The sequence below is a fragment of the Xyrauchen texanus genome, chromosome 27 (assembly GCF_025860055.1).
Source record: "Xyrauchen texanus isolate HMW12.3.18 chromosome 27, RBS_HiC_50CHRs, whole genome shotgun sequence".
NCBI classification, from domain to species: Eukaryota; Metazoa; Chordata; class Actinopteri; order Cypriniformes; family Catostomidae; genus Xyrauchen; species Xyrauchen texanus.
The window spans coordinates 16,712,683-16,736,268 of NC_068302.1; the positions used below are offsets into that span (position 1 = coordinate 16,712,683).

The 23,586-nt window shown below is 38.3% G+C and overlaps 2 protein-coding genes across 4 annotated transcripts in view; both read right to left on the reverse strand.

The window, feature by feature from the left end:
• On the reverse strand, positions 1-12,468 carry LOC127621452 (serine/threonine-protein kinase ULK1-like). Of its 3 annotated transcripts, none has more exons than XM_052095044.1 (8): positions 12,353-12,468; positions 8,005-8,127; positions 7,743-7,909; positions 7,083-7,258; positions 6,837-6,955; positions 1,968-2,125; positions 1,674-1,809; positions 1-1,583 (listed from the first exon to the last, which is right to left on the reverse strand). In XM_052095044.1, exons 2-8 carry the CDS (start codon positions 8,063-8,065, stop codon positions 1,528-1,530), a joined length of 873 nt encoding a protein of 290 aa, XP_051951004.1. In that variant the 5' UTR covers positions 8,066-8,127; positions 12,353-12,468; the 3' UTR covers positions 1-1,527. The 3 variants fall into 3 exon arrangements, with proteins under 3 accessions (XP_051951004.1, XP_051951003.1, XP_051951002.1); XM_052095043.1 differs by lacking the exon at positions 12,353-12,468 and adding an exon at positions 9,869-10,371 and having other exon boundaries at positions 1,674-1,803; XM_052095042.1 differs by lacking the exon at positions 12,353-12,468 and adding an exon at positions 9,869-10,371.
• Positions 11,872-23,586, reverse strand: part of LOC127621451 (serine/threonine-protein kinase ULK1-like) — a 26,812-nt gene continuing 15,097 nt past the window's right edge. The window contains exons 7-19 of the mRNA XM_052095041.1: positions 21,354-21,427; positions 20,460-20,561; positions 17,876-17,934; positions 17,120-17,202; positions 16,232-16,282; positions 16,049-16,137; positions 15,457-15,580; positions 15,301-15,346; positions 14,431-14,538; positions 14,204-14,337; positions 13,156-13,224; positions 12,613-12,689; positions 11,872-12,528 (exon numbers count right to left, since the gene is read on the reverse strand). Coding sequence (XP_051951001.1) covers positions 12,349-12,528; positions 12,613-12,689; positions 13,156-13,224; positions 14,204-14,337; positions 14,431-14,538; positions 15,301-15,346; positions 15,457-15,580; positions 16,049-16,137; positions 16,232-16,282; positions 17,120-17,202; positions 17,876-17,934; positions 20,460-20,561; positions 21,354-21,427 — 1,196 coding nt within the window. The 3' untranslated portion in view covers positions 11,872-12,348. The remainder of the gene's footprint in view (positions 12,529-12,612; positions 12,690-13,155; positions 13,225-14,203; positions 14,338-14,430; positions 14,539-15,300; positions 15,347-15,456; positions 15,581-16,048; positions 16,138-16,231; positions 16,283-17,119; positions 17,203-17,875; positions 17,935-20,459; positions 20,562-21,353; positions 21,428-23,586) is intronic.

The following is a 23,586-nucleotide window of genomic DNA, read 5'->3' on the forward strand; positions in this document are numbered from 1 at the left end:
CATATCACATACATGCTTCCTGCAATTATTTTGTTTTGACTGCTCTGAATAGGAAATAAAAAGACAAAAATAAAAACACATCATAGATATTGTAAACAAAATAAATATACAAAATGGTTAATTTACCTAAATTTAACATTCATTTCATAGAGTTTGCTGTGCATTCCTCAAAGTTTATTCAAGTTAATTTTACCATAAGCAATTCAGACTAAATGCCTTAAAACACTGTGATAAGATAACCTTGTTACCATAAGATAAGGAAAAAGTAAAACAAGATCCTTTAAAGAGTTATCGTCATCCTAAACGGTTTGGTAGACATCTTGGTGATGCAAAAATAGTGCAGTAATGAACAAACCTTACAAAACATACAGAGTACATTTGAAAAGTATGAGTCACAAGGCTATTCAGCTAAAGCGGCCAATCAAATCACTACAAACAAAATGTGCAAAAGCCCTGTACTGGAAAAGATGAACACCTAGAAGTTTAAAGCTTTAACTTTAAACTCTTACTTCTGAACAGTGTTCAGGAGCAAACTGTAAACTAAAACATCACTTGCACTCATCGACTGAATAAATATTTACATTCCAGACACATCTAAAACAGATTATAATAAATACAAAATGCTACGTATAAGATATTGACTATTGTCTTATTGCATATCCTTTGACTTAGCCAATGCTATTTAGACAGAAATGACACTGCAGGTTGGTCTCCTCCTCAGTGGTTACTTTCAGGAATCCAAAAGACAATTAGGTTTATAAAGTGCTTCACCGTTTACATACACATGAATAACAGTATGATAGTTCATATAATACAAATCTCAATTATTTCTTTCACCTTCATATGATGACATATGAAGCAGTCTTAATAAGTAGGCCAAGTAGGTCAACAAAGTTTTTGCCACAGTTTTGGTCAATTGCCACATTAGAACTGTACCTCTGTAGTTGTAACACTGACAAACTACCCATCTACCACCAACAGATGTTGTTTTGCTGTTCAAAAGGGCAGTGGCTACAGAGGTTTAAAAGGATGTATGTATTCCTTCAGATACAGTAGATAACATTTCCATATCATTTCCTCAGAATCATGCAAAAACATACAGGCAAAGACCTTTAAATCTATGTTCCTTAATGAGACTAACATTCTAAGCATGTTTTAGTACAATTTAATAAAGAGGATCCAAGCTGTTGCTCATACAGCCCCCAACACTGGCTTTACTGCTTTAGTACAAAAAGTAATGTCATTGATGGTTGATTTGCCTACACATTTGACTTTTGACTTTCTTTTTGACTTTTGAAAATATAGTTCTGTAAGTCAGCCAATGTAATTTCTCAGATGCTTCACATCCTTAAATATGTTAATATATAATTATACATATCAGGATAATACATATACCAATAGAGATTTAGTCCCTGTCTAGTATTTATATGGCTTTACTTTTGGAGTCAAGAAGTACATTCTTTCCCTTTATGGAAATTCTAATGGCAATTCGAATGTAGAGAAAAACAAATGTTCATACAAAACTGATCACACATTTGCTCTGGGCTGGAGGGAGGAGAGACGTTGCTCAATACACTGCTTGCCTACAGACACAGCAAACAAATATTCGTTGAGATAAGTTGAATACTCAGCTGTCTATTGAACAAGTGTTTATTTGTGTGTATGGTACTCACATTTGTTGATATTTTTCAGGTCTGCAGTTTCTGTAATGATTAGGGACAGTCCCTCCATCAGTAGTAAGGCCTTATGGTATCGCTCTACAGAGGTTTCTCCATGATGAAACATTTCATCCAGTGCTGCAGTCTGTACCTGATTTCATAACAGATGACTGCTATTCATATTTCATATACTAGAGGTATTTCACATAATATTAAACAATGTTATAGATCCATAATTGTCCTAAATGTGATTGTCAATACTAATAACGATTTCATAGTAACTAAGAAACCCAATGTGTATGCTCATACCATGTGAATGGTGTGCGTGTAAATGAGTCTTTCAGCAGTAATGCTGTTCATGCGGTCCATCAGTCTTTGTTTGCTGCTGAAGAAGAGCTGTAATTTCTCGTCGAGAGAGCGGCAAGAGCTCACACATTCCTTATACAGCTCGTTCAGCTTGCGTACCACTGCAAGTGCCAACACACAAAACATGCCAATCAGAATGATTGTCTTAAAAGTAACTATTCTAGTCAAGTTAGTTAAAAGCATTACGGTATATACAGCATAAACAGTATTTCAATAGGTTTCCCCTTCTTCAAATAATAATAAAAAAACTATATAAAACAATATATATTTGGTGCCATTTTCAATTAATTAATCTCAAATATAATTTAATGCTACATATAAATATAGTTTTATATACCATTCATTTATTTGTTTAATTTTGTCTAAATATATAACTCAATAATTAAAATACAGTATGTGTTCATATTAGGGCTGTCAACCAATTATCATTTTTAACTGAATTAATTACGATGTGCCGATTAATTAAGAGTTAATCACATATCATTATTTACTAACACCCCCAATCTAGACAATTTAGAATATAACAATTTAAATAATTTTAATTATAATAATATATAATAAATATTATTATGCAGATAAGTCAATTACATTACATTTATTGCAGCAGCAGACAAGTAAAGCATTTAGAAAATACAAAACGTGGCTTCAAAAGTCAAAGCATTGTTTGTTTTATTTCTACATAATTGAACAATATAAAGTCTAGGTTACTATTGTAACCCCCATTCCCTAGTGGTCTTTCTTGAAGGCCTCAGTTACATCTGAACTTGAGAAAAGGCCGATGAGAAATTGGCAGACAGAATTTGCATGTCCCTCCCCCTGACATACGGGTATAAAAGGTATCCCTCCATCAGGGAACAGGGGGAAACAATGGTAACCTAGATGTTCCCATCTGTCGCTAACTCGACGTTGTGTAGAATGAATCGACATTATGGGTCCCTATTCAATCACACCATGCGCTGAACCATGTGCGTGAACTGCTGACGCAGGTGCGGACAGGCAGCTGCGTGCCAAAGCAGCAGGCTGCGTCAGACTGCACGTACACTTCCCCATAAAAACGTCATAAACTTTTTAGGTTTCCGGGATCCCCGAAGGAGAGGGAACAAGCAACATGCCAAGCATGGGAGCAGGCCGTGCCAGCCACGCCTTTTCTCTCTCTATGTTTCTCGCATAGAGTTAAAGCGGCTGGGGCCATTTAACGCTATAACACGTATCGGGGAAGGTGTTCTTTTCCAACTCCTAACAAATGGCACTTCAGGGCGTAAAGCTGCCTGGTAGAGGGAGCTCTGGCTTGGCTGATTGTTGCTACGTCAACAGGTGGTAGGCCATGTAGATTCCAGGGACCAGACGTGGAGGTTCCAGAGGTCTGGACGCGGATGCCTGAGGGTGCCCCGTCCCTGACAAAGAAGGTCCTTCCTTAGGGGAATTTGCCAGGGAGGTGCTGTCGCGAGAAGCGTGAGATCCGAGTACCAAGTCTGCGTGGGCCAATAGGGGGCCACTAGTGTGACTTGTTCCTCGTCCTCCCTGACCTTGCACAGCACCCGCGCAAGTAGGCTCACTGGGGAAAGCGTACTTGCGCAGCCCCCGGGGCCAGCTGTGTGCCAGCGCGTCTGTCCCGAGGGGAGCCTCCGCTAGGGAGCATCAGAGCGGGCTCTTGGGTAGCGAAGGAACCAAGGAACCAATCGTATAGCTGTGAGGGCTGTGGGAGTATGGAGGGTTACAGTCCAACCCCACACTCACGGTGGCCCAGGCAAGCATGTCTGGCCGATCCGAAGTCGGCAGTCCGAGTCAGATGCCGGGACGCTCTCCGATGCAGCGGCAAATTCATCATCCAACACGGCGGGTCCGAGGGAGTAGTCAGACTGGCCGTGAGGCAAGCCGCTCACACCTCGAGCCCGGACGGAATCAACGAGCGTGCCGGGGGCGGGTGGTTCGTAGGGATTTACCCAGTGAAACCTGCAGGGTAAATCCCGCTGCCATCCCCAAATCGCTTCCATTGTCAGCCGGGTCGTCCTCAATCCCGTGGGAAGAAGGAGCAATGCGGGGGGTGGCTGGAGTGGTTCCTTTTTAGGAAGGAAATCCACGACCGCAACGTTGCCATGGTTAAGTTCTCGCAGTGAGAACAATCCACAAACCATCCACAAACGCCGCCTCAGTGTGATCGTAGCCCGGACACACGAGGAAGCATCTATGACTGTCAGGAGCAGAGAGAAATCTACCACATCCAGGAACTACACAGAGGCGGAAGGGCATTTTAAACAGATGCATCCTGAAAAGGGTGTTCAACGTCTGCTGTGTGTGCTCTTTTAGAGAAATTATAATCTTTTTGTGAGGAAAATAACTCTTTCAGAAGCGCTGTCGAAGCACCCAGGGGCAAAGGCTGCACTGAGTGCAGGAAAGGAGAAAGCTGCTGATATGCACCGTAGATCCAACAGCAAATTCGACACAACGTTGAGAGAGTGACAGACGGGGAACCCTATTATTTGCCTAATTCCATCTGAGCTATTTTTAATTGTTGGTCCATGTACTCATGTGTCAGTCGGATGCTTTTAGAGTGTCTCACTTTGGTTACGTCACTTCTCAGAACTTTTCAGCATCTCTAGTCATAAGCGCTGTGCTTTTAGGACACTGTGTCAAGTTAAATGCAGTTTGAAACCCATCTCGGGGTCCCTGCATTCTGGGTCGAGTTGTTATAGGCTGCATTTACACGGTCACAAAAATATTTCATCCTTATTTACTCAAATCTGTATTGTTGCACATGTGTAAACAGAAAAAAAAAAACCACACACACTCAACATCAGATTTTTTGGCATGCGATCTGAGCCACTTTCAAATGTGGTTTTAAATCAGATACATATCCGATATTTGGACATCTGACCAACATCTAAACACTTATACCCCAACTCTCCTCGTATTTCTGACATTAAAATCAGCTGAAACAGAGTCTTCTTTTATATTTGTGCATGTAATCTGAAGGTACAAGGTGTCAAGCAATTGTGATAGGTCAAGCATGCATTTGCAGAGAAGAGACATCACAAACATGAAAAGAGATTTGAATAGATCAATATACAAACAGGTGAAAGCCCCTTAAGTCTATCAGAAAGATTTATGATATACTCGAGGCTGATTTTTTTGTGCATATATTTTACCATAGTGTAGAGGACATCAATGATAATAATTTTACAAGTGCAGAATTAGCTACATGCAGTGGAATAAATGGCAAGAGCGAACTTCTCTAGTATTTTCAGAAGAGAATAGCGAAAAAAACTAGCATGTTTTAGTTTATCCATAACCAAGCCTTATGCAGATGTTGGACAATTCCAAGGAAACGTCAACCATATCATGGATAAATAAGAAGATACCAAAGGAAAAAAATGCCCTTTTAAATTCTATTAAGGATTAATGGATAATGACATACACATCGCTAGAGGGTGCTGCTAGTTTTCACAATGCTGACTGAAGGGCTCACTGAATCACTAAATAGACTCTATTTTTAATAGAGTGGTGGTGGTGTAGTGGTCTAAGCACCATAACTGGTAATCTGGTAATCAGAAGGATGCTGGTTCGAGCCCCACAGCCACCACCTTTGTGTCCTTGAGCAAGGCACTTAACTCCAGGTTGCTCCTGGGGGATTGTCCCTGTAATAAGGGGGCTTTGGTCGCTTTGGATATAAGCGTCTGCCAAAATGCATAAAATGTAAATGTAAAATGTTTAAGCTCTCAAGGTTTAGTAATCTTTAGTAAAGACTATATTGCGATTTCAATCCTAACTCAATCAATGGATACCATACCAATATCAAAGTTTATTAGTTTCCAAGCATTTTGGATGGTTTGTATAGATAAGTTCCACTTTCACAACTGTCACATCTGTAACAACATATTTTCCCTCAATGTCAGAACGAGAATGATTATGTTCTTAGCAGTGCTAAGCTGTCTACTTTCTGTGGCTATCATTATTTCTGGATTGTGCATGTGATGATAATTAATTATAAATAAGCCATCTGTTTTTCATATCAGTGTTTTCATGCTTGACCCGAATTGCTGATGGTTTAAATTTGGTCAATAATTGGCCAATAAATATCAACGGCCGATATATCGGTGCATTCCTACTTAGTAGCGCAAGGGTAAGGTTAATGAATGCATGCATGGGAATTCATACGTGTGAATTGTGGAGGGAGTCATCTTTGAAGGATGAATTGTATTCTTGTGATGTTTATCGATAATTCCAAGAACAACTGCATGTAAAACACATGTTCGGTCCGGTTCATACAGTAGTTCTAACAATGCTAAATAGTGCCGAGTCACAGCCTTGTGCATCTTGGCAGGTAATTAATGTAAACACAGTCGGTTATGTCTTAAGTGAATGTAAACAACAACAAAAAATCGAATATGGGCAAAGATCAGATATGTGCATTAAGCATTGCAGTGTAAATGCAGCCATTGTGCGTCATCTGTGGAAGGCTGTGATGCCTGCTCGCTGGTATGACAAGCAGTGCTGCCTGTACAGCTGGAGTTGTGTTGACTACATCACAAAATCGCAAAAACATCAAGGTGGTACATCAAGCTTGAATTGCTCCGATGGTAGCAACATTCTTTGTTACAGTATTTATATATGGGTCGGAGGCATAATTAATTGCATAATTTTTTTTTACCCGAAATTTGTTTGCACAAAATTATCTATATTAGTCTATATAATGACTATATAAAAACAAATAAAAAGCCTTTGACTAAACAACTGCCCTGCACAAATTAATTATCTGTATGTCCTACAGCTTTTTGTTAAGCATGAATCCACTTTAGGGAGTATGTGACTTACTTTGTTTTACAGATCCTGAAGGGTAAAGTTTGCCTTCATTAATCCCATCCTTCGCTGTATGTAAAGCAGAGGACAGCAGCTCAGCACACTTCATATAGAGGACCAGCTGCTCTGCAGAGCTACATATGCGTACAGTACATGTGCACATCACTCACGGTATACATTTATAATCACATGACACCAACAGTGTATGTTCTGCTGTAAAACACATCAATTGTATTTATGTGTGATTGAGTGGTATCTCACCTCCACTCACGGCTCAGCTGGCTGATCTGGTCAGACACAACACTCTGCTCTAAGAATGAAGCATTAACTGCCAGATTCCTCTCAACCCCACTATCCTTTGTTCCAGCGACCTCAGTAATGCAATGGGTAAAGGCTAGAATGAAGCGCAGTTGACTCAACAAGTCTGTTTGTCCCTCCTGTGAAGAGGAATATTTCAAATCCTATAATCAATGATTCCTCTAAACAACTCTATGGTATAATGAGAACTACTCCTAAGTGGTAAAACAGATCACAAATTTTTTTGTATTGCACAGCTCTCTGAAATACCCGATTCTGGTGGTCAATTGCAGCATTCTACAGTGAAATATTTTTGTTTAATGACTGTTAAACTGTATAATGGTCTGTTGTCCAGGTAATCAATTTCCTACATAGCTGTGCTAGTTTAATGTCTCTCATTTTACTCTATGATCTCTCTCTCTCTTCTTACATAACATTATTTTAAATCAAATCAATATTTCATGTCCATTTATTTATTTATGTAGCAGTGAAATAGTCTGTACAAATATTGTACAGTTCAGACCATCCTGATCCACTTTTCTAGGTTTATTTTTTGCTAATGACTGTTAAAATTACTTAACCTTTGTTCTAGTTCATATATTATGTATAAGTTAATAATTTTACCTCCATAAGTGTCTCCTCTGGTAGTTCAGGGGGTACGAAGGCCACACCCCCCAACAGGTTTGTTGCCATGGCATCTGTGTAACCGTAGTGCAGGCTGTTGGGTGAGCCACATGCCTCGTGCAAGTTACTGTAGGTCCAGCCAGGGCTTGTTGGACTGGAAGTGCCCACTTCAACACAGCAAGTACTCAATGTATCATGATTGGCAAAGAAAAGTAACATAGAAAAGTAAAGTCAGGCAGATTTTTTTTCATCTCATTCTCACCTGAGAAGCGTCTTATTCGAGCTGTGTGAGGAGGTGTGTGTATATATTCAGGAGTGCCCATTGTGAAAACAACTCCAGAACTGACTGAACCCTGTTCTGTGCGATCATTGCCAATCGGTGGTGCTAGAGAGATAAGGACAAGATAAGTCTTCAAGCAAATGCTACTTCAAGGTATTTTAAACATATGTGACACTGAGAGCAGTCTGTGCTACATTTAAAGTATGTTGAAGCTGAAGTATATACATTTTTCTGTGTTAAAATGCTTTCTCCCATTCTAGCTTTATATACAGAGACAACTGCAAATAAGCCATTCATAGGTTAATTTTCTCAAAAACTTTCAATATTATGTCTCTGGCGCTATGAAAATTATTTTGAGCAACCCGCTTAAACCTGCCCCAACAACGTTACTCAACCAATGGCGTGAGTTGGGAGCAGGACTATCTCTTTGTTTGACCAACAGCAGATGAGGGGCATTTTCAGAAATCTGTTATGAAAACAAATTTTATCATTGCCCTTCCCTTTGGTGGTGCAGAAATTACAAACTTCATCTTTAAGTATTATCTATATCTTCTGTTGAAATGCCAGCGAATCAGTTATGTCATTCTGTAGGCCAAAACACATACAACGGTTTGTGGTGCTTTAATGCAACATGACACAAAATATTTTAAAGGTGCATTATCCAATTTTTTTTCATGGAAAGGTATGCAAAAAAGATATTACTGAAATAAGTGTCGTGAGATATCTCATCTGTCTCAGTGACAGCACTAGACTGTTTAAATAGCAAACAAAAACGTGTCCGTGGTCCGCTATCTCTGGCACTTTTGACATGTCAATAATTTTGTGTGTTCTCATAGAACAGTTGTCAGTTGAGGGCGCCATTTTGCTGCTGTTCTATTTAACAATCATTTCTGCATGATGTTGGTCTCAATAAAGCTCATTTGGTATCTTTGGGTTTTAGAAAGGGGGCGTGGCTAATTCTATGCCTCAGTCTTGTGGAAGTAGAATTGCTTAAATCACTTACAGCACCTTTAACTGCAATTTGTTGATGTATGAATGTTTATAAAATATAGGCAGCAGTTGCTTGTAAGAATAACAGATGTGGTACCTTTACGGGAAAGACAAATTTTACAGGTTTCATATTTAAAACTGTGACCCCGGTTACAATAAATTAAGATGCGTTTTGGTGATCCGATCACAGGTTAGTGCTAAATACAGGTCTAAATGTTTTGTATTTAGATTACAAAATCGACATACGGAGATAGACAATAATGCATGTGACCACATTCCAGGCGCAAATGCTACCTGTGTAAACGCATCTTGTGTGATGTGTAAATCCATCCTGAATGTGTCCCGGACAGCAGTGAAGCACAACCCCCACCAGTCAATAAACGACTGCGCTAAAACTTGAGTTTGAAATTTGCCGGTTACAAGCTGTTTTAAAAGGAAATAACTGTCCAATCAGAAAATTTGAAAAGGAGGATAGACAAGCACACACATTGAAAGCTGAACTAACATAGGTACTCCACAAAAACAACAGATATTTTCTACTCGAAATTTTGTGTTTTTGCTCAAATTAAATTTAAACTGCACCTAGGAGAACCAGTGCACCAGTTTTGTTTGAACTTTATTTGTCTTTTCTGACTTTTTTGTGATTTATTATCGTGCAGTAACACAATTACACAGTGATTAATGTATGTCATCATGAAATCAGAGACCATCCCCTAGAAATCTTAACACAAGTGGTCACAGGAGGTGCAATTAAGTGACCAGGTGTAAACAGCAATGTGTCTTGCCTGACCACAAGACACATCTTAACACCAAGTGTAAACAGGGCCTGTGTGTTACCGTCAGTGTGTGTTTATACCTGTAGTGTCCATGGGTTTCTCCGACTTTAAGCTCTCACAGCTACCTCCGTCTAGCTGAGGTGCAAACACTCCCTTGAGCAACTTATCTGAGAGACGACCGGTACTTAACCTGTTAACCTGCACCCCCACTCAGGGGCTCACAGCTGAAAATGACATACCTGAATTAAAATAAATATAGCTCCTGAGAACAGTGTACCACAGGCACAATTAAGGTCTCTTTGGAAAGAAGACACTTGGCACTCTACTAACAACAAATCAGAGTTGATAATGCTCAAACAAATAAAAAGTTATAAAAGTTGAAGTGCCTCATAAATAATGTGAACTTCAAAAAATGTTTTATTATTTCATGTACAAATATATAAAAATAGACCTGGAGGAATCCAATTACGTAAAGGATTGAAAGCCACAAGTCTCATCAGTTTATATTTCAAATTTGAGGAAGATATAATGAAAAATGGGGTTCCTGCAAGCTTTTTTCCAAGACTATGTCGGTTCCCTTTCTACCTCCCCTGCCTGAGGCACATCCCCAGAAATGACATCCCCAAACTAAAATAATTGTAGTTACTGAACAATTTGCTCTACATGCACAATTTAGACATATTTAAAAAGAAGACACTTTGGAGTTTTGTTACCCAAATGTAAAAGTTGAAAAAACTTACACAGACAAAAATGTATAGAATTTAAAGTGTCTTGAAGATAATTTGTACTGCAAGTAACATTTCATTATTTTATGGAAAAATCAATGAAAACAAACCTGGATGAATCCAGTTAGGCAATTGATTGAAAGCCACAAGTCTCATCAGTTTATATTTCACATTTGAGGAAGATATTATGAAAAATGAGATTTCTGCAATATTTTTTCCAAGACTATGTCCAGGTACCAAGAAGCCTCCTTGGATACCTCAAAAAGCAACCTAATGATCAAATGTTATGAAGGGTACTGCAAGCTATTTTAGTCATATACACTATTCATACCGATAGTTGCCCATTCAACATTCAATGGCTGGTGATGGCCAGTGATACAGACAGCATTCATATGGATGGTCAGACATAGAACCAACAAACAATCACACTGATGGCCAGCCATCAGACAAGCCATTTGTTTTATATTTGGTCTTTTCAGACCACAATGCATTTACCATATAAATCAAATGGGAAAACAAACACACACACACACACACACACACACACACACACACTCTCTCTCTCACACACACACACACGTATAATGTGTGCATGTTACATAGCAACTCACCGATGTAAAATTGGACCATCTTTTCCGTCCTCAAGTATATCACCGTCGTCGCTGTATTCACTCCTCAATTTCGTCATCGCTGCTTCGAGTGATCTCAAATAAAACATCTTCAGCAGAAAAAAACTTCTTTTGATGATCCATTTGATGAGATAATCCGTCCAGTAAGTAAGACGCGAAAACAGATGTTGACTGGGGAACCGTCTTTTTACTATGGCTCGTTTGTTGTCAAATGACGGGGGTGTGGTCACAGCCTAATTCGTAGGTTAGAGTGGCTGATTCAAATAAATAAAAAAACATCTTGTTCGCGAGGAATTTAAACTTCCGGATATCGTTGGAATCGTGCACTGCTTGGCTACATTTTCTATCAGTCATATCATTTCAATTCTTTCATTGGCTTTCGTTGTAAAGACAAAACAATAGGATCAGCATATCATGGCGTCAAAAAACTGACCGCAGTGTTTGGATATTTCGACCTATATATTGCCTATCTTTGTATTTGTGTGTGTGTGTGCGGTCTTAATTTGTACATTACACTCTAAGCAACACACCCATATAACGTTCGGCTACCGGAGTCTGTTATTATGCATAATTTTATTGCATAACCGACAAGTATGATACTTCACCCTGAAGAAACTTCGATGTAAACAAAGGAATAACCATCAATGTTACAACGTTATTGTTTCTTTGGACTAAAAATGCTCTATGGGATGTTATTCAGTGGACCCTCACCTTTCCATCCAATCTGGAACTTTTAGCAGTGGATGCGTGTGTGGCTCGTTATTACGACACTACTGGTAAGTGCTCCGTTTTTGATTACGTTTGTTTGATCTGTATTGCTTACATAAATGCAAGAAATACATTCGTTATAAGCTTTTCATCGAAAAACAGAGCTCTATCATCGATGCTTGAGGCTTACACCTTTAAAATGATATATAGTTTGCCAAGATTAATGATGTTCTTTCACGTTAAATCTATTCATAAACATTAAACTGGGGGGGGGGGGGGACTCTTCGGTGCGACTGCGCACTGGTGCAGGTTAACAGGTTAATGACCTGCACAGCACAAATTACACTTAAAAACAATAGCTCACAAAGCCAGATGAAACAAACTAAAATAATGAGCCTGAGGCAATAATATAATCACAGTGCTAATTAGTAAATATCCTTTATTATTACTATTCCATCACAAGCAAATCTTCAAGCAGCACTAAAAACCCAATGACTATTACCTTTTGACTGTCTCTCTTCTTTCCAAAGGCTTGAAAAGTGGCACAAGGGGCCCAGTGTCTGGACTTTGTGTCAACTCCTTCAGGTCAGACAGGGTCTTGGTTCGGGCGGTAAGGCCTCGCTGAACAGGTGCCATACATGGAGCTTGACCAGTACTGGGCCGCCTATACAAATCCAACTAAAACACAGGAAATGGAGAAATGGCTTAGGGCAAAAATGCCACTGGAAGTGACCAAATTTGATCAGGCAATAGTGAACTCACTCTGTGCACTATTGACTCTGGACTATGTCGATTGCTCCGGTGTTTGTAGGTCAGGGTTGTTTCTATGGCTGTAAGATCTGTAAGAGAGGAGAGAACTGCCGATGACACACATCTGAGACAGAGAAAGATAAGATAATATACTGTATATAAACTATAATCTCTCTATATTACATTTAGATCACTGTTATTTGAACATTTGATATTATTCTTCATTGTTAGATTGTTTTTTTAAATGTAAGAAATTTATTTATTCCTTTTTGTTAAAATATGTTAATTGATACTTTCTTAGTTTACTCTATGCAGATTATTTTAAACTATAGATATTTCATTAAATTGGCTAATATTACTTGTTTATTCCATTTGCACTTTTGGTTACTTTATTTGACTTATTTTGCACAATTTCTCAAAATGCTCCATACACTTTGGCAATAAAAATGTACAGTTTTTGTCGTGCCAATAAAGCGCACTAAATTGAAATGGAAATTTCATTTGAATGAGCATTCATAAAAACACATTTTATATGAATACAAGGGGGAATTTTACCAGTGGCTGGTGTCCCCGTCCTACTGCCAGTAGATTCAGGCTGATTGAGTGTTTTGGGAACAGTTCCTACTGAGAAAAGATAGCAGAAACCGGTCAGAGTTTTGACATGTACCCAATCTACCAAAACCAAATATGCAAATTATGAATAACGTGACTCAAATTAGTAAACTGCAAGTAAACTGTTATTTCCAGCCACCCAAAAAATGACCTCAAAGTTAACTACCTAACATATCTTCCTCTTTTAGTCCTATAGGCAAATAAAAGTATATACAGTACTGTACAAAATTTTTAGGCACTTGTGAAAAATATTGCATAGTAAGGATGTCTTCAAAAATAATGACATAAATAGTTTTCATTTATCACTTAATGTCATACAAAGTCCAGTAAACATAAGAAAAGGCAAATCAATATTTGGGGTGACCACCTTTGCCATTAAAACAGCAGTAATTCTTCTAGGTTCACCTGGACACAATTTTTCTTGGTTGTTGGCAGATAGGATGTTCCAAGCTTCTTGGAGAATTCACCACAGTTCTTCTATCTATTTCGGCTGTCTCTATCTATTTTCTAATTTAAGAGTAACACGCACTTCCGGTTTAAGTCCCGCCCAAAACCGAATTTTATCAGAATACAATTACAAATACAGATAATGGCTTCGCTACACACCCCTAATGGATACCATATCAATGACTCAGAAATCAAAGTCTGCTGGTTTAAAAGTGTTTTGGATGGTTTAACCTCATGTATAGGTAAGTGCAGCTTTCACAATTGTCACATCAGTAACGTTGTTTTTCCCTCGAGAAAATAAATACTGTATGTAATTAAATATTACACGTTCTTAGGAGTGCCAACCCTTCCCCATTCTGTGGCTATCATTATTTTTTCACAGATATGTTACAAAGTGTGTTGATAATTAATTATAAATGAACCATCAGTTTTTCATATCAACGATTTTATGCTTAAAACCGATTTGCAGATAATTTAAATTTGTTCAATAATTTGCCGATACATCAGTGCATCCCTAATATCTTCTGTGAACTGATGTCTTTACCATGTGGAGAGGGTATATACAGTCCAGATCGTCCAGTGGAGTGTCTACGATGAGATAAACCCCTTCCCGTTTCAGGTGAAGCTCCGATTTCCCCACATGCTGTAAATCCACTTGTGCAGTAGTGATGTACAGGCCTGAAACAGAAGCAAGGGAACTCATAGGGCATTCATTTAAGAAGATTTATGCATGTCTGTATTCTTATGTATATATAATAATAGTGAGCCAACCTTTCAGACACTTGTAGGTTCTGCTCCATTCTTTGGTAGTTGTGTTTTTGTGTAGGCACTGGAACTGGCATAGACTGACCATACCTACTGCCACAGCACTCTTCATGCCTCCAAAGACAGAAAGAGAATGATTAGCATATCCTGTGCACATTAACATAATTAAAACCATTTGCTCCCTGCAGATATGTGAATTCCTTTCATCTCATTTCATCTTCCACTTTCTGCTGTCACATTAGCTCAGACAGCTGTCCCTCAGTTCACACATGGAAATTAAGGCTTTTGTTGCCGTTTAACACGGACCACCCACATTTAGAGAGAGTGTATGTGTATTGAGATAAACACACACACACACACACACACACACATTATATTAAATTGTTTGATATACTATATCTGTATTATTTCGGCCACTCTGCTCTGTGGATTTCAGCATCAGCACTAGCCATTAAAAAAATGGGTCAAGACACAGCCAAATTCCAACACAAAACAGTTCACAAACAGAAAGTGGACACAGATGAAAAAGGGCATAGTTGACATGATATGAGTTCTGACAACCTTGGAATTAAAAAAACTTTTCTATAATCACCACTCTTCACATATAAACACCCCTTATGCCATAAAAATGGTTAACAGGTCAAAAGGTCAACTAACTTCTCCCACCACTGAAAGGAATATTCATGGAACGTGATGTGCTGTCAAGCATGTAAACTGCTTTATTTAGTGTGGAAACAAAATGTCTATGTCCATGTGTGTATTACGAATGTGCAGGTTATAGTTGCATGCCACATGTGAACTAACACAAAATATATTGTATGTGTGGGCCTTGTCACTTTAATATTCAAGGTATGAGAGAAATGTAAATCCACTCACATGCTACTTATCACACTGTCCTGGCCTCCTGCATTTACCAGTTCACCTATAAGAGTTAACAAAATTTTACCGGAGACATTATATTTGGGCAAAAAAAGAAGTATGTTTTGCTTATTAAATAATGCAATGTAGGTCAATGAGAGTGATTTAACTTACTGGTGAACTGAGCAGGCACTATCACAAAGTCATCAGACTCAGAGGAAGACAAGTCTTTCAGCAGGGAAGCTGAAGATGCTGTGGTGTTAGTTTGGGGGAGGGGCCTCAAAGTTTCAGAGTCAGACTGTAAAAAAAAAAAAAAAAACATAAATCACAATTCAACAGTATTTTTGCCAGTTTAGGGTTAGTGAGGGTTGAAAATTATAAACAAATCACTGTGCTATTGTTTTCCATGTAAAAGTGTGTTTATGAATTTATAACTGTCATGGAGATACATTATGGCTGTACAATTTTCAGTTATTATTGCAAAATAAAAATCAAGTGTGTCCTTTCAGCACCATTAGTGTCACCAAATGCAAAAATTGCTAAATGTAATGTATGTTGCTAAAAATAACACTGATCATTTAATTTACAGTAGGGAGCCAGTTAAAATATTGGCAGGGCAAGTACATATAAATTACTGAATTACTAGCCCAACAATAAGAAACACATCGTATTGTATACAGAGCATAGACTGTATATAGAGCATGACAAACAATATCTACTTGAAGCAGAGCATGCTGTTCATGCATAATGTGCAGTCATACGTTACCCGAATAGGAGTGAGGTGAAATGTTGTGGAACTACTGCTGGAACTCCCAGAGCTGGAGATGGGATAGTTGGGGATGGGCACCGGAGAGGCTAAGACAGTGATGCAGGGAGTAAATCAAAATGTACTCTGGTCAAAACATACTAGATTAGTGAGGAAAAAGGAATATAAAAATCACAATCTTACATTTCTTCATGGATGTACTGGCCTCCAGGAAGGGGTGATGGAAAAACTCATCTGGAACACAAAAGACCACACTAGAGTGAATTCCAAAGGATTGTCATTCATAATTTCTAGGGATTGTAATTTGTGAATTTTAGATTACAGTGACCACGTTTACATTCACTTAAGGAAACTTTCTTTTCCAGGGTTTTTGCAGCGGCAGAACGGCAATTTCCTTATGTGAAACATCCAGGTTTATCCTGGAGAACGCTGCTTATGTGGCCATGTAAACGCATAAGCGGCATTCAGGTTTTTAAGGACTGGACAACCAACGCCATAGTATTGAAGCCAACAACAAGTCAACAAAGCGTAAGGAATTCAACATTTCTGGCAGTAAAGTGGGAAAAATAAATTTACTATAAACTATACCGATTTATACACACCAATGTAAAATATCGACTATCCCTCACATTCGTGTTTATGTGCTAATGCATTGGGGGAATCCCAGAGTTTTACATAAGAGGGAAACCCCACCATTGCAGCGCAATTCAACAGCAGGTTGTGATAGAAAGTCAACAAAACAAACACAGCAACAACTCTGGAACATCTGGGAAGGAAAAGCAAAGCAATTGGGAATAAAATAACAAAGTCTTCCTCGGATACCATTTTTGTTATTTACACAAGCTTCGCAAGGCAATTATGTTGCTGTGGAGAAAGCTGCTTACTGACCGAGTCGCATGTATACGGAGTAAAGAGAGCACAAATTAAACATTGCAAGTAAACGGGAACGCCACTCTCTCGCAATAAGCCTCTTTCACGCAATAAGCCGCTTTCTTGTGTCAATGTAAACATAGTTAGTTTTTGTAAACATTGTAAAGTTGAGTGTTTGATGTTATGCGTTTGTCCACTCACTAAAGTCCATGCGTTGCCTGTGGTTCCTCTGCAGCAACCCAAGCAGCAGATGCCGTAGGTGACTGGAGGTTTCCCTTGGGATACTGGAAAAGACATTTTAAGCAGTGTTAGACATTGCCAGAAATCACAAACAACATGTAATGATGTGTGTCCACATACAGTACTATGCAAATATTTTTGACAAAAAAAATTTGTATGTGGGGATTATTAAAAATACTGTCATGAATATTTAGTATTTATCAATGAACTTCATACAAAGTGCAGTAAACATAAATTTGGTATGACCACCCTATGCCTTTAAAACAACACCAATTCTCCAAGGTACACTTGTGCACAGTTTTTAAAGGTTGTTTGCAGATAGGATGTTCCAAGAATCTTGGAGAACTTGCCACAGTTCTTCAAGGTATTTATGCTCATGTATTCATGTATTTATCTCAATTGCTTCAGCTCTTCGTGTTATCGCAGACTGACTCGATGTTGATATTTGGGCTTTGCGGGGGGACATGCTTTCTGTTGCAGGACTCTTTGATCTACTTCTATCCTATTAAATTTGCAAAAGGAACGTTTGGAAATCTAAAATTGATATTTCCTATTGACACACTAAAGCAGAAGATATAAAGCAACCATCTTAAGACAAATGTTTTTGTGAAATATTTAATGTTTTGTTTTTTGCAAGAGACCTCTGTGCCTGTATCATTAGCACTAAACCGGATAATGTTGATTGATGACTAACACACAGACGTCAGAGTCACTTACCTGGGACTCAGGGTCCGGTTTCTTTCATAGAACTGCCGCAGTTCCTGGGGAGTACTTGCCTGAAAAACAGAATAAAACTGATTATGATTATTTGTTTTTCTTCTTTGTATTCTTATGTGCTTGTCTTTTTTATGTAAAGTGCCTTGAGAAGCTACATTTAAAGGTGCTATATAAAAATAACATTTTATATTATTATTATGTAAAAAGAAATAGATTTTAGTGAGAGAGACAAAATTGTCAAGGACACACAGTGAAACACAGAAATTGTGCAAGGAAAATAATTATATTGCATTTTTGCTAAGGTTATAAATAAATTATCCCTCAAAATGTGCTGCTTTTTGAGGAGAGGTGTGCTTTTACTTTTCTACGCAAACAGTGTTCATATAATTGATGATAAAATGGGCAAAAATGTCCATGAATTTACAATCAGCACTGGGACACTTTCATGTTTGCATCACTACGCTTGTGTTCATGGCATTCCAAAGAGCAGCTAGATTTGTACATTTTCATTCATCCCTGAATGATTTAAACCAACAGGTGGCCACAAAAGACAGTCTTGTGTGTGTTATGAGCAAGTTGAGCTGATGTTGACGCTGTGTTATCAGTTATCCGGAATTGTGTCTCACTCCATGACCGCTCAGAATACTATTACACTATAGCTGAGAAATAGAGTTAAACTAACAGCTTCAGCATTACTGCTGATCAAAGCTGAGAGTCACAACAGACAAAGTAATCAAACACACTCAGGGCACCTTCCTTGTACAAGTTTCCATATTGGGAGAAGACGTGAACTTTCAACTTGGTGGAGGAGAGAACGCTTTCTGTGGCAATATAAAAATAAGAGTTCCCCAAGAAATATACAAAATGAAACAGCCATCCTCCATGTTTCTCTCTGACAACAAAACACTTGAACGTGAGTGAAATACTCTCAGGATAATGTATGGCAGGATAACTCCAGGATTGGAGCAATTAATATCACAAAACATCTGAAGAATAGAGTTAAATTAACAGCTGCATCATTACTGTTATAATATGCAATGTAATTATGTAATATGCAATAATTACAATTGCAATGTAATCACATGCTCAGTCACACTCTCTCTCGCTCTATCTCTCTCTCTCTTTCATTTGCACACATGTCCTTGTTTCTACAAAAACTTTTAGAAATAACGTTTGTTACTAGTTCTAAAGTGTGATTTTTCAAGTTAGTAATGGAGGCTTGGATGCATCTTTCAAACTAGCAAATGCAGAACCTGAATCTGTGGCATAAAATATTTCCACACACAAAAGCATTTTTTTGGGACAGTCTTTAGTTTTCCCCTACTTATTTACTTATTCATTGAACTGTTGTATAAAAGCAATATCACACTCGCACTCATACTGTTCTGTCCATCTATCAGCAGCGTTGTGATTACATAAAGCACTCTTTTTAGTGTGATACTGCGTAATAGTTATCTATTCATGTCATCTCAACTGCCGCACCCTTAGAAACTCTAGCTGTTAGGGATGTAAACATTTGCACCATGTGTTAAGTTAAATCTAAGACCTTTTAGTATAGCCAGGGCCTGTATCTACAAATCATGAAGGCTTTCTAAAAGGTACAGAAATAATTCCATGCAGGGAACAGGCAAACACAATTGTTGGATCAGAGATGACTGATCTGTGTTCTAATTGAACTCAATGACTCACCTTGTGCTGCACACTGACATTGAAATACAAGAGTGTCAGGAATTTTCAATAAATAAAAGACTCACTTTCTGAAGGCTAAAAATACAAAGCCATTAAAAGGGTTAGCCATCTGTCTGATCAGAAGGTATTTGGTTGACTTCACCCACATTTCAGCCCCTGCTAACAGCAACACTTGGTCAAAGGCTTAGATGAAAGAACCTAATAATATACAATGGCATGCAAGACACCTTTTCATGATAATTAACATTCACTTTTATCAAGCGCAATACAAATCTAATGGTCAGCCTGTAGCAATATTTTGCAGAAGTATTGCAGCAACAGTCAACTTGATAAACTTGCTTAAACTTGCATATTTGCAATATGATAATGAAATAAACAGAACTCCCTGTTCTGTTAGTGCAAAAAGAGAAATGCCACCGATATGAAATCTAAGGGTGTGTTTATTTGCATGAACATGTGGTTATGTTCATTAGAGAGATGGTGAACAATCATGTTTCACAGTCTACAGGGCATAAATAACCAAGGGTGACAGTCAGATGCTCTTTCACAATAAAACTGTTCTGGAATGATCAGGACAAACGCATTAGATACTCTCACTCTCTTGGATTGCATAACGTTTTTCTCAATAACTATATTTGTTTGTGTGCTTATACAACTTGGCTAGATTTTTTCCAGCAATATCCATATCAAAATGGTGCTGTATGGTTCAGACACATTCTTCAGGAAAAATCCCCTTTAAGTTGATTCACAGAGATCAAAAGGGAAGCCCATTAGTGCTTTAATAACTGATTACCATTGCACCATTCACAAATGGACAAACAGCGTTGTGTGTGTGCGTACCAGGGGCTTTCTTTGACCAAGCTTTTTTGCAGTGTATGTGCTGTATGTCACTAACCTGAAAAGGGGCTTTGCCAGTCAAACACTGGTAGATAATGGTCCCTACACTCCACAGGTCAGCTTTGGCATCGTAATTCTGTGACATGATGACCTCAGGAGCCTGCAAAGATGAGTAAGGGTGTGTCTCAATCAGCTGCCTAACTCCATATGTATGTATCAGTGTATCATGAACACGAATTCAGGCACTGGCAAGGGTGTTCATCCACGGAACATTGGGACACTTACGAATCCATCACCTTTAACGTGATAACTAGCTTGCGCATTCAAGTTCAGCTGTTTTTAATTAGCATGATCGCTGTATAAATGACACTATTGTTCGTTTTTGATATTCAAACGTATGGTGTTATTATGAAAGATACATAACATTAAATAAAGATTGTATTTTCAACCTACTTTTAACAACTCTAAATATTTAAAAGATTCTTTCCCTTTCATTGTAATTATGAACAACTCTTTTAAAGACAAAATAAGGCTTTGACATAATAGATTTACACTTGTGCTCGTCTTTTAACAACTTGAGAGACATCAGAAGACTGTAATGCTCCCTGGTTTTTACGGGGCAGTGTGGGATTTTCTAGGGAGCAAAGATTTCAGTGCCCTGGACTTTGAGACAGACCTTAAAATGGTCGAATCCCTGATCAGTGCCCTGACTACTGAACTAGGGAGCTGATTGAGACGCAACATGAGACATGATATTTCTAGAGCATTTGGTTGTAATCTCTAAATAAAAAAAATTCTTAAATCATAAAAGATAAACTTTTAAAATCCAAAGCACATGCCAAATAACTTCAGTTGAGATGTCTATATTTTGAACCAGTGAAGTAGAGGGGATTATTCATATTTCAGTGCGCAAAAGGACAGTGTGAAAGTACGGAGGATGACAAGCACTCACCATATACATTGGAGAGCCACAGAGTGTGGCAGCCATTGTGTTGCCCTGCAGATACCGGGCAAAGCCAAAATCAGCTAAAGAAAAAGAGAGATAATAAGCTAAATTAGTGTGGTACGGTGCTAATGACTAGGTTTGGTGGCTTGTTTTGGTAGCAGTGCAGAAAGATGGGGCAGGAATATTTTTAGCGAGAGACTCTTGGCTGTTTGACTTTAAACAGTAGCATAGTGACTCATACCATATACCTATCGCTTAAAGAGTAAACAGAACAATGTTGTAAACACCTCGCCACCATGTGATCAAACACATACTGAAGTCAAAACACAACAAAAACACCACTGATTACTGGTTACTGGGGATGTGTACAAGTAATTGACTACCGATTACTCGTTCTGCACTACCTAGTCGACTATTAAAAGCACTACTTGAATATCAGAAATGTATTTTCATTTGCACACTTGCCTGCCATGAGCAGTGCTGAATAATGTACTTTCTCTTGGAATCTCTCACCAAAGTTCACTGGGGGGTGCTGTAGATGTGTATCGTCAAAATGTTGAATAAGAGGGGACATGCCCTGCATTCCAAATGGGATAAATTTGCCTCCGAAGGGCACTTCGAAGGGGGAACAATTGTGGCCGCCCTAAAACCAAAGGGTTCATAAATAGCTGCTCCGAAGGGCCCTTTTTTAATGGGTGTTTCTGTTGGGTTCAACAGATGGACACTTCACTGCCAAGCGGACTGTTACTGAAGCATTCGTCACAAATATGGAGGTTTGCCAAATGTAATTTAGTGCAAATGAAACATGCTGCAACTGCAAACTGTTTCTATAAACAAAACATGTGACATCCCTTCATCTCCATAGTCTAAAAAAGCTTTTAATTATTATAATGAACTTTTTGAAATTATTTTAAAGCACTGGCTTTTTGTTTGAAACTGGTTAATGCTTGTGTTATATTAATATAAATTAATATGGCTGTGCCTCAGGTGGTAGAGCAGGTCGACTGCTAATCGCAGGGTTGGCTGTTCGATTACCGGCCCACGTGACTCCACATGCCTAAGTGTCCTTGGGCAAGACACCAAGTTGCTCCCAATGGCAGGCTAGCATCTTGAATTAATGTGTGTGTGAATGGGTGATTGGGACACCCATTCGAAGGTTAAAAAAAGCGCTATATAAATGCAGACCATTTACCAAATTCACTGGATAATTTATTCTATACTTCAATATAGTTAAATACACTATACATTTGTTTATTGGTTTCTTTTTATTAAAATGAATAAAACACACATTTTTAAACATTAAGCTTACATTTAGTAATATAGTATAGTAATACAGTTAATATGGTTTGGACAGATGACGTTAAAGTGCATTCTGAATTACTGATATTATTTAGCCCTACACCCTTTAACCATTCAAAGCACTCTCTCTGGGCATAGGGATGAGCCCTTCGGAATGTGTGCATTCTAGCAAAGCTAAGTGTGGCAATACAAGTCTATATTTTGATTCTTATTGAATTCTACTCTATTGCTATTCAGTTTTTGTTGGAGTCATCCACACCAATGGACAAGGATCTGTTTATATGTTGGAAAGGAAATGCGAAGCAGTAAAAGAAACTCTGAAGCATTTCAGGCCGATATTTCTGAACACAAGTAGAGAGCATTTTATAAAAAGCCAACTTTTAATAAATTTTTCTGAATGATAACAAGTGAAATGATAAAAATGTGATAGCATTTATGTAGATCCAGAGTTTAAATACTGTATGTCCACTGTGATGGCGACTTTTCAAACTCTGCTGCCTTGTGCTTCACAGAAACCTGGCTGAGAGAAGCCATTTTGGACCGCACGTTACATTTTCCGGGCTTTCAGCTGTTCAGAGCGGATCGCACCGCGTAGCTAACGGGGAAAATGAGAAGTGGTGGAACATGCTTTTACGTCAGTGAAAGTTGTTGTACAGATGTAACAACATTAAAGAAGATGTGCTGTCATAATTTGGAAGCGCTCTTTATTAACTGTAAGCCGCTCTACTCACCACAGGAGTTTTCTTCGTTAATTCTGGTGAGTGTTTACATTGTGCCAAATGCGTGTGTGAATTCAGCGCTGGCTGATCAGATCACAGACATGGAACAACAATACCCGGACTCAGTTATTATTATTCTTGGGGATTTTAACAAAGAAAATCTCACATGTGATCTAAATACAAACAGCACATTACATGCCCCACCAGAGACAGAAATATAC

Bases quoted from the DNA above. Each gene is read 5' to 3' on its own strand.
- LOC127621452 (XM_052095042.1), bottom strand. The intron at 7,910-8,004 runs GTGAGAATGAGA...GCTGTGTTGAAG, and splicing joins TCGAATAAGACGCTTCTCAG to TGGGCACTTCCAGTCCAACA. The intron at 7,259-7,742 runs GTAAAATTATTA...TCCTCTTCACAG, and splicing joins CAGAGGAGACACTTATGGAG to GAGGGACAAACAGACTTGTT.